Source organism: Rana temporaria, chromosome 4 (assembly GCF_905171775.1).
Source record: "Rana temporaria chromosome 4, aRanTem1.1, whole genome shotgun sequence".
Classification (NCBI taxonomy): Eukaryota; Metazoa; Chordata; class Amphibia; order Anura; family Ranidae; genus Rana; species Rana temporaria.
Genome location: NC_053492.1, coordinates 385,752,190 through 385,763,943, shown reverse-complemented (window position 1 = coordinate 385,763,943; position 11,754 = coordinate 385,752,190). Strand labels below are relative to the sequence as shown.

Genomic DNA, 11,754 nt, shown 5'->3' with positions numbered 1-11,754 from the left:
CGGTGTCTCATTGGAGATATTTACCCTCGCTTCCTACCCCGTGGCCAAAACAGGAGCTAAAGAGAAAATCCCTGCAAATTAATAGAATCCGAAATAAACTGGGTCTGGCTGAAATATTCTTATACCAGTTTTATCTCAATATCCTTCACTGAAGCCACCCCAGGTACAAGGGGCCATATTCACGTAGGTGAGCGGCGGCGTAACGTTACACCGCCGCAAGTTTTCATCGCAAGTGCCTGATTCACAGAGCACTTGCAATGAAAACCTACTCCGGCGCAAGGCGGGCCAATTCAAATGGGCGTGTGCCATTTAAATTAGGCACGCTCCCGCGCCGGACCTACTGCGCATGCTCAGTTTCGCAATTCCCGTCGTGCTTTGCGCGCTGTGACGTCATTTTTTCGAACGGCGACGTGCGTAGCGTACTTCCGTATTCCCGGACGTCTTGCGCAAACGACGTTAAATTTTTAATTTCGACGCGGGAACGACGGCCATACTTTATACAGCAATACGATTGCTGTGTAAAGTTAGGGCAGGTCAAATAATGACTAACTTTGCAACGGGAAACTAGACTAGCGGCGACGTAGCGAACGCGAAAATCTGACGTGGATCGCCGTAACTGCTAATTTGCATACCCGACGCTGGTTTACGACGCAAACTCCCCCCAGCGGCGGCCGCGGTACTGCATCCTAAGATCCGACAGTGTAAAACAATTATGCCGCGTACACACCATCACTTTCTGTGAAGTAAAAAATGACGTTTTTGAAACTTCAATTTTCAAAGACGAAGTTGCCTACACACCATCGTTTTCTCACAATGATCTTGCAAAGTGAGGTTACGTTCCACCACGTTTTACCATTGAAGCTTGCTGCATAAGTAGCTTCTGGGCATGCGTGGATGAAAAAACATCTTAGAAAACAAAGTTTTTTGCTACACACGGTCAATTTCTGTGAAGTAAAAAGTGCACTTTTGAAAAACGACACATAAAATTGAAGCATGCTTCAATTTTTTTTGGTCGTTTTTTACAAGACATAAAACAACGTTTTCCCCCACACACAGTCAATTAAAGTGACGTTTTTAAAAACGTCATTTTTTTTCATCACATAAAGTGATGGTGTGTACGCGGCATTACACCTGTTGGATCTTAGGGATATCTATGCGTAACTGATTCTATGAATCAGTCGCATAGATAGAAACAGAGATACGACGGCGTATCAGGAGAAACGCCGTCGTATCTCTTTGGTGAATCTGGCCCAAGAAGTATAAAATCCAAAGTATAAATCCAGGATGTCTCCTTCCTTGCATCATTTTTTATTGATTGCTCCTCAGTAGGTAGTTTGTTGGAGATGTATCCAAAGGCATGTGTAAAAAAAAAATGCTGTAAAGCAAGAATGCTTTCAGAAATAAAGGTGTTAATTTTATTTTTATCGATTTAACAAAATGTAAAATAAATGAAAAGATGAGGAATCCAAATTTAATATTTGGTGCGACCGCCCTTCAAAACAGCATCAATTATTCAAGGTACACATGCACGCGAGTGACTTGTGCCATACATCTTGGAGAAATAACCACAGATCCTCTGTGGATGTAGGCGGCTTCAAATCCTTAAGTCTTTTCATGTAATCCGATACTCAATGTAGAGATCAGGGCTCTGCGGGGGGCCAAACCATCACTTCCTGCACTCCCTGTTCTTTAGACTGAAGATGGTTCTTAATGACATTGGATGAATGTTTGAGGCAGTTGTCCTGCTGCAGAATAAACATTTTGGGGGCGATAACACGTTCTGCAGTGAAATGTTTTTTTTTTTTCTGTTGACATGCTTCTAATTTGATGTTTCCCAATTAGTGCGTGTGCCGGTGACTTGTTGTTTTGGTTCCCCTATAAAGATGGTTCCTGTAAGGACTGCGCAAGCGCAATCCTTGCCGACGGAAATCTCTGAACCTCGGCCGGCATCCAGGCTCATTCCTTAACATCCCCGTGGATTGGAGGATGTTAAAAAAAGAGCCAGGAGGCCGAGCGAAGCGAGGACTTGAGGCCGACTGGCCACTTTCCTCAAATTCCATGTCGCCCTGGATGCCGGCCGATGTTTGGAGATTTCCTTTCGGCAAGGATTGCGCATGCGCAGTCCTTACAGGAACCATCTGGATAGCCGGAACCATATTGGCAGATCACCGGCTCAGAAGTAAAATCAAAAAAAAAAAAGAAGTAAAGCTGGCTTATAACAAAACTTGGAGGATTTGTATTATTTATTTTTTTACATGTACCCCTTTTCTTGTTTTCTAGAATAAGACCAATGCTAAGACCAATCCTTTTTTTTCCAATTCAAAGGTAAGGAAAAAACAGGGATGCATGTTCTTGTATGTGGGGATCTTGCTTGTTGGTGTAACGGATTTCATCGGCAAAATGCCAGCTGCTTCATGTTTAAAACAACCGCCATGCTGATTTGTATATCGGAGATTTGTGGGATTTTTGGGTGCATAATAAATCAATAGGAAAAATGTATTAAAAAGTGTAAATTTTATTAATGCATAAAAATAATGCAGTTGCATTAGAAAAGACTCGTACAGTAAAGTCCTTAAAGGTGCAGCACGATAATGTGGTTTCCAACATGTTTCGCCCTAAAATGGGGCTTCCTCAGGGGATGCTATCCAAATAAATATTAGAGCCTTCCAAAAATATATTGTAATTGATAATGGTTCACGGGGTCAAGCAGACACCATGGCCCAGATTCTCGTCCAGCGGCGTAATTTTGTGCGGGCGTAACGTATCTGCTTTACGTTACCCCTCCGCCACTTAGACGGGCAAGTGCTGTATTCTCAAAGCACTTGCTCCGTAAGTTGCGGCGGCGTAGCGTAAATCGGCCAGCGTAAGCCCGCCTAATTCAAATTTGGATCAGGGGGGCACGTTTTATGTAAAACTACTGTGACCCGATGTGATTGACGTTTTTGCGGAACGGCGCATGCGCCATCCGTGGAATTTCCCAGTGTGCATTGCTCCAAAGTACGTCGCAAGGACGTCCTTGGTTTCGACGTGAACCTAAATGACGTCCAGCCCCATTCACGGACGACTTACGCAAACGACTTAACTTTTTAAAATTTTGACGCGGGAACGACGGCCATACTTAACATTGGTACGCCGCACTTATGCCTCATATAGCAGGGGCAACTATACCCTGGGAAAAGCCTAACGTAAACGTTGTAACTTTACTGCGTCGGCCGCGCGTACTTTCGGGAATTCGCGTATATAGCTAATTTGCATACTCAACGTGGAATTCGACGGAAGCGCCACCTAGCGGTCAACAAAAAAATGCAGTTAAGGTCCGACGGTGTAAGACTTACGCCTGTCGGATCTAATGGATATCTATGCGTAACTGATTCTAAGAATCGGGCGCATAGATACGACGGGTCGGATTAGGACTTACGACGGTGTACATGGCGCCACGCCGTCGTAAGTCCTTTCAGAATCTGGGCCCATAAGACCAGACTTCAGGCAATCACAGGAGGCATGAATGGACCAGAGATTTTGCAAAGAAAATGAACACAAGGATGAGATATCCTATTTGGGGACACTCTGCACACGATTTGAGGTTCTGTAGGGAGTGTGGGTCTCTCCTTGTGGTTTCCAGTTTCCATGTGTTTTTCATTGGCTTGCTCCATTTTCTGACTTTTTCAATTTAATTGTAGTTTTCATTATCCTCTCATGTCCAGTTGACTCCCATAAATATTAATACTTCATGTATTTTTGTTCCAGGGTTATGTTGCTCAAACACAGCAAGATGGGCCTTTTATTTTTGTAGTTTCACTAAAATCGGCGCTGAATGCTGAAGATTGGAGTTTATTAGGTAGTGCTTTTTTGTTTACAAATGGTTTATTATAGAAAAAGTCTCAATACACGTTCATTGTACAGTGGTATTGAGTATAAGGAATGTAACACACATATAATAATAATAATAATAATAATAATAATAATAATAAGCAACAGAACAGTGAGGGAAATTATGAACTGTATGCTGTCCATCAAATTATTAGCACATATTCCCCACACATTATTTGATACTATGCACATTTACGGAAAAAAATGGAAATCATGGGAACTATCATTGCTAGAATGATGTGTTATAGTAAGATCCTATCAGTACTATGCAGCCTTAAAGTGGATGTAAACCCACTCATCCTTTCTAAACTACTGCCATAGTGCTGATCTATAAGGATATACATGCCTCCTGCATGTATCCTTACCTGTCAAATGTTTCCCCTCTGTCTAAGAACTGAAAAACTGCAGATTCTGTGGGTGGATCTGTTTTCGGGAGCTCGGTGGGTGGAGTCGTGATGTCGGTAGACTCCCCGCCCACCTCTACACTCCCCTTGTCAACATGAATTTTCTCCTGGTTATTCCTTACACTGAATTCTGCTATAATCACTAACATTCAGTCAAAATCCAGAAAAGTAACCACATGACTTCAGAAAAGGAGTGGGGGTGGGAATTAAAAAATAATGCCTGTCTCCAAGCTAGTGCATGAGATATGTAAAAAACCTATCACTCACAGCAAGGGGGCAGAACGGACTAAGGCTGCATTCACACCTGAGCGTAGCGTTGTCGGTCGTTTTGTTGCGCGTATTCACGCGTTTGCATACAGTGTTGTCCGACGTTTTTGAACTTCGTCGTTTTTTATTTTAGCCAATAGGAAAAATTATCATCTCTTTCATCATTTGTTGCTATGTTTGTAGATTTTTTTTTTTTTTATCTTCTTCCTGGGTAAATGTTCTATTTCACAGAACAGATTAAAGCGACAAAACGCCCGTAGAAGCGCTTGTTGTCACGCTAGACGCTTGAATCGAGCGTTTCCATTCGTTTCTATGGGAATACAAACGTTCAGAAATGCCCAAATCAGCCCGATTTGCGCAAAAAAAAAGGGTCCAGAACTTGTTTGAGCTTCAGGCGTTCGGCTTCAGGCGTTTTGGAGTGGAGATGTGAACCATCTCCATTGAAAATAATGTATTTTTTCCCCTCTAGCGTTTTATAGCTTCAGGCTACAAAACGCTCAGGTGTGAATGCAGCCTAAGATTTTTCTCTGCAAGTCTGTTTTATTTCACTGAACAATAAAAGAGGATTGCTCAGAGCTGGATTAACTCTGTGTGGCAAGACTGGGCACAGATGATAAGAAATCTTTTACTCTACATTGTGACATCAAAAAAAAGAAATACAAATTTTCGGGTTTGCATCCACTTTAAATTGATCATAGGATTTATGGGCCAGATTCACCAAAGAGATACGACGGTGTTTCTCCTGATGCGCCGTCGTATCTCTGTTTCTATCTATGCGACTGATTCATAGAATCAGTTACGCATAGATAGCCAGAAGATCCGACAGGTGTAATTGTTTTACACTGTCGGATCTTAGGATGCAGTACCGCGGCCGCCGTTGGGGGGAGTTCGCGTCGTAAACCAGCGTCGGGTATGCAAATTAGGAGTTACGGCGATCCACGAAGATTTTTCCCGTTATTACGGCGTCGCAAGTGTTAGATTTCCGTCGCAAAGATAGTGCACCTTTAACATGGTGTCAAAGTACTCCACCATGTTAAAGTATGCCTGTCTTTCCCGCGTCGCTTTTGAATTTTTTTTAAATCTTTTATTTTTCCCGGCGTAAATCTTTTTTCACGTCGTGATTCACAAAACGTCAGAGCGTCGTAATTTTGCGCAAAGCACGTCGGGAAATTTGCAACGGGAGCATGCGCAGTACGTCCGGCGCGGTAGCGCGCCTAATTTAAATGGTACCCGCCCCATTTGAATTGGACCGCCTTGCGCCGGACCTGTTTACGATATACCGCCGCAAATTTCCAGGTAAGTGCTTTGTGGATCGGGCACTAAATCGGAAAAATTGCGGCGGTGTAACGTAAACCGGTTGCGTTACGCTGCGCCCGCTGTACGTGAATCTGGCCCTAGATTCCTTTTTATAATGCACCATTTATAGTTCAAGTATTCATCCTTATATCTGTAATTTCCCTCATTGTTCTGTTGCTTATTATTAGGTAGTGCTCTTTTGAAATGTGATCTCATGGTTTTTTTTTTTTTTTTTTATAATTCTTTTATTTTCAAAGATAGTGCAATTAACAATCAATACAGATTGCCATGATCCTATGGCAGTAGGATCAAAAGGGGTCATATGATGTGGTAAGCATAAGGCCCCTTTCAGACGTGCGGACCGTATGTCCGCTTTTTCATCCATCCGTTTGCAGATGAAAGAGGGACATACATTGGTCCCTATGTGATTGCGGTTGTCAGCGGATAAACATCTGCTGACACCCGTAATCACCCGCCTCCACAAAGATCCAATTTTGCAGACGGAAGGATGTCCTATTTTTTTCTTTCGTCATCGGATCGGATGAACACGGACACACGGTCTGTGATCATCCGATCCCCCCCCCCCCCCCATAGGGGAGAGCGGAGAAAAGACTGGGCGGTCCCTGCACAGTGTGAGGGGACCGCCCTGTCAGCCGCCGGCTCAGTGGGGATCAACAGAGCGATCCCCGCTGAGCTTACGGACACACGGAGGCAGATCATTACTGATCCGCCCCGTGTAAAAGGGCCCTAACAGATATCCCGGCTATATACAGTAAATAAGGCAAAGCAAAATGGTGTCAAAATGTCTATGTACGAGGCCGGGGAGGCATTCGGATTATGGCTTGCATGACCCAAAACCTACAGAAATGTATACAAAGCTATCTCATCCAATAAACGTTTTCTTCTTTCACAGCTGTTCGGGGGCAGAGCATCCCGATGGCCAACAGGCCCAGACATGGGACTCACGAGGCGGGTTATGTACATTTAGATATTCACAGTATCTGATCAAAACAGTCGGGGAAGGGCGGGTCGTACAAATGGGGAAAGGGTAGACGATCGGACATCTCTTAGGGGAAGAGGGGGAAAGGATTGGGAGGGGAAAAAGAAGAGACGGGAGATGAGAGGGGGTGTAAAAGGAAAGATAAGCAGCTGGAGGGTAATGGTAGTTGGTGAAAAGGTGAGGTAGAGTAGAGTGGGATAACGCCCCCCCAAGTAGGAAGCAAGGCAAGTCCAGGAGGTCAGCCAGACTGCGTAACCTCCACATGGGGTTTAACAATTACAGGAAATATACATTTGGTGCAACAACAACAACATTTGGTTGTTCTTTGTTAGTAACCCGTGTAGCAAAACGAAGGACAGAGCTCCCAGAAGGCAGAAATAAAAACCTTTCTCCGCACTCTTACCAAAAGGTCTTTATTTCTGAAATCCTTTTTAAATGACAAGGGGCCATATTCTTGAAGAAAGTAGGCGGGCGGCGTGTAAGCCATTTACACTCCGCCGCCCCAACCTACAGGAGCAAGTGCTGTATTCCCCAAACACTTGCTCCGTAGTTTGGGGCGGCGTAGTGTATTTGGCTCGGCGTATCCCCACGTAAATCCAAGGGGGCGGCTTCTATTTAAATTAAGCGCGCCCCCGATTCTAACGAACTGCGCATGCGCCGGGCTTAAAATAGCCCAGTGCGCATGCTCCAGTTCTCGGCGTAAAACGTCAATGACGCCGACGTGTGCGTCATTGACGTAAAGTCGTATTCAAGAACGAGTTGGTAAAACGACAGGAAAACACGACGCGGACCCGACGCTATACTTAACATGGCCTACGTGGGAATGGCGTAAGGTTACCCCTCATATAGCAGGGGTAACCTTACGCCTACGCAAACGACGTAAGCGACGGTTACGCGACGCAAATTCGTTCGGGAATCGGCGTATCAGGCTCATTTGCATAAACAAATGAGACCTGAACGTAAATGCCACCTAGCGGCCGGCGGAGTAATTGCATTTAAGATCCGACAGTGTAAGTGACTTACACATGTCGGATCTTCAGCGTATCTATGCGAAAATGATTCTAAGAATCACTCGCATAGATACACGGGCCAAAAACGAGAGATACGATGGAGTATCCTGAGATACTCCATCGTAACTATACTCAGAATATGGCCCAAGATTCCTAAAACGTTGGATTGTAAAATGCTGCATGGGCGTATATTCGCTGTCAGCCTGCTAGTCTTTTTTTTATTTTATATTGCTAATGATCTTCCTATGTGCATTTTTACTTGCATGACATCTGTTTGGCAAAGTGTCCGTTATACATTTTTCAAAGCATTTTTGTTTGTGATTTGTTATTTAAATTTTTTCTGTTTTATTCCTGAACAGTTTATACCTCAATGGAAGGTCCTCATGGGTACATTTCTGCATCAGATTGGCCATTAATGATTGTAAGTATGTATGCTGATTTATTGGAAATGCCATGGCAAGATTATAGACTATGTAATAGAAAACCGTTTAACTGGACCTTCTGGAAAATAGAAACAGCGGTACACGGAACTTCTCAATGAATGGCTGTGCAGGGGGGATGTGTCGGGACAAGCCTGCTCATTTAGAGCAGAGCAGGCTGAGTTCCCATCACAGCTAGAGAACTAACCACGCTGTGCTCTCCTGCTTGGTGTGGTCAGTTTTTAATAGGAAAGCAGAGAAACTGGCAGGAACATCAGGGATTTCACACAAAGGAAGCAATATAAAGAGAACAGGATACGTTTTCATACAAGTACATGGTACAGCAGGCACATATCAGGAATATGAAATGTTGGGGCAGCAAGCACTTTAAAGCCTCATACACACAATCGGATTTCTATCTGACAAATCCGTGGAATTTTTTTGCGAAGGGTGTTGGCCGTGAACTTGGTATGCATACAGACGGCAGAACTTTTTCAGCCAACAAACACAAAACGACATGGTTTTTCAGCTCTGTAGCGCCACCCATTGGGAAACTTCTGCTAATGTTGTGCTATGGTTGGCATCGGTTCGGAGCATGCATGTTTGCACTTTGGATTTTTTTTTTCGATGGACTTGTGTACACACGATCGGATAATCCGACAAGACACATTTGTTGTCGGAAAATTTGAAAGCATGCTATAAAACATTTGTTGTCGGAAATTCTGACAACAATTGTCCGATGGAGCATACAAACGGTCAGATTTTTTGACAAAACCCTGCCATCACACATTTGTTGTCGGAAAATCAGGGTCCTTTCACACGGGCTTGTCCGCTTGCTCAGCAGGGGATCGATCCACTGATCGCAACTGAGCAGGCAGATGACGGGCCTGTTTCTGCTCACTGTGCTGAGACAGACCTGTCAGAGCCCCGCTCTCCTCTATGGGGAGATCAGATGAAAACAGACCGCCTGTCCGTTTTTCATTTGATCCGCCAAACAGTTGTGTTCGATATTATAGCAGTGTGTGTAAAAAAGTGAGTTAAGCGCAAAATCCTTCTTATAGCTTTTATGAATTGGGAGCACTGCGCTGTCTATTCCAAATAAAAACCTGAAGAAAATAATTAAAATTAGTTATTACTTAAAGTGGATGTTTTTAAAGCTAAATCTGCAAGCATTTTTCAGTTTTTACAGTAAATGTTTGAGTTTGTAATGAAAAATACAGACACATTTTTTTTTATGTCACAATGTAGAGAATACGATTTCCTATCATCTGTGCCCAGTCTTGCCACACAGAGTTAATCCAGCGCTGAGCAATCCTCTTTTTATTGTTCAGTGAAATAAAACAGACTTCCAGATAAAGACCAAAGTCCTTGCTTGAGTGACAGGTTATTTACATATCTTGTGCACTAGCTTGCAGACAAGCACAGCTTCTGTAAAGTGCACAATTCACATTCCCCTCCCCTCTCCTGCTCTCCTCTCCCATACAGCTCTCCCAGGATTGGCTGTCTTTCCTGTGTTTTGATTAAATGTTTTCAAAATATGGGGTGATTCACAGTTCAGTGTAAACAGCCATCAGAATATACATAGACAAGAAGCTGTGCTTGTCTGCAAGCTAGTGCATGAGATATGTAAATAACCTGTCACTCTAGCAAGGACTTTGGTCTTTATCTGGAAGTCTGTTTTATTTCACTGAACAATAAAAGGAGGATTGCTCAGCGCTGGATTTTGGGTTTACATCCACTTTAACAGAAAGTAAAGAAAAAGAAATTATAGCTTTTTTTCAAAAAAATTGTGTCTGTATTTTTCATTACAAACTCAAACATTTACTGTATAAACGAAAAAATGCTTGCAGATTTAGCTTTCCTGTGAATCGCTAAACTAATATTTAGTTGTATGGAGTCCACCAACTTCTTAAACCTGTGAACAGGTATTCCAACCCAGGACGATTGCACGCCTCACAAGTTTCCTATTGTATTAAGGTCCGGCGATTGGGCTGGCCACTCCATAACGTTCATTTTATAGGTCTGAAACCAAGATGCTGCTCGCCCTAATAGTGTAGGTGTAGTAGAAATATAATTTATACCAAAAACCTTGATTGATCTGGTTAGTGATGTTGGACTGCTATTATTTTGAACACAACTGTATATAACACTGCTGTTTTTGGCCCATCCATACAGCTGTTTTTGGTATAATATGGCTTGTTTTATGTAGTGCCTGGTCTTTAGCTTTAAAGAAAAAACTATTTTGTCCAATTTTGGTAAGCACATATAAGTTTGAAAGCTGAGAGATTGGCGGCAGAGGGGCACCACTCACAAAAGGAAAGGAGATTTTTCAACTAAGCTTACATTAGATTGTAAAATAACTATTTGTATGTATTGCTATTACAATGCTGATGTTTTAAAATGAATGTGATGAACGTGTATGCTGTGACTATAGATCTCTAATGTTCATCAAAGCTGCATAGTCTAGTTTTTAAATTTTAGATGACATTGGGAGAAGTGGGAGCATCAAAGGTCCCAATCACACTATTGCATTGCAGTAATACATTTTGCGTTACACGCACCTTGCCAACAGACTGGTTGAACTAGATGAACTGTTTTGGGTGCGTTGCTTTTAGTGGTGCATAAGGTGACCCGTTTAAATGAACGATTGCCCTAATGTAGCACACACTAATGCAATTCAGTAATGTGAATGGGCCCCAAAGCCCACCCCCCATAAGAAAAGTTGCAGTGTCTATGGGCCAGATCCACAGACTAAGTACGCCGGCGTATCTACCGATACGCCGGTGTACTTTCAAATTTCCCACGTCGTATCTTTAGTTTGAATCCTCAAACCAAGATACGACGGCTTCTGGGTTAGATCCGACAGGTGTACGCCTTCGGATCTAAGATGCAATACTTCGGCGTCCGCTGGGTGGCGTTTTCCGTGTTGGGTATGCAAATTAGCGATTTACGACGATCCACGAACGTACGCGCGGCCGTCGCATTTTCTAACGTCGTCTGTAGTCGGCTTTTTCCGCCGTATAGTTAAAGCTGGTATTTTTCGGCATATACATAGACTTGCCATGTTAAGTATGGCCGTAGTTCCTGCGTCGAAATTTAAATTTTTTATTTTTTTTGCGTAAGTCGTCCGTGAATAGGGATGGACGTAACTCACGTCTAAGTTAAAAAAAATTACGTCTTAGCGACGTCATTTAGCGCAATGCACGGCGGGAACTTTCGGGACGACGCATGCGCAGTTCATTTGGCGCGGGGACGCGCTTCATTTAAATGAAACCCGCCCCCAACCCGTCCAATTTCAAATCCGCCGCCAGAAATACACTACGCCGCCGTAACTTACGGCGCAAAATCGCTGAGGATTCGAAAATGCGCCAGGTAAGGTACGGCGGCATAGTGTATCTCTAATACGCTGCGCCGTTCTACATGTATGTGGATCTGGCCCTATATTTAGTTAAGTTACAGACCCGCTTACTGTTATGTGGATATAAATG

General features: G+C 43.3%; 1 protein-coding gene across 1 annotated transcript in view; it reads left to right on the top strand.

Moving 5' to 3' along the window:
- TMEM87B (transmembrane protein 87B) overlaps positions 1-11,754 on the top strand; it is a 76,826-nt gene that overhangs the window by 31,204 nt on the left and 33,868 nt on the right. Inside the window, exons 6-8 of the mRNA XM_040351084.1 lie at positions 2,281-2,325; positions 3,748-3,838; positions 8,207-8,268. Coding sequence (XP_040207018.1) covers positions 2,281-2,325; positions 3,748-3,838; positions 8,207-8,268 — 198 coding nt within the window. The remainder of the gene's footprint in view (positions 1-2,280; positions 2,326-3,747; positions 3,839-8,206; positions 8,269-11,754) is intronic.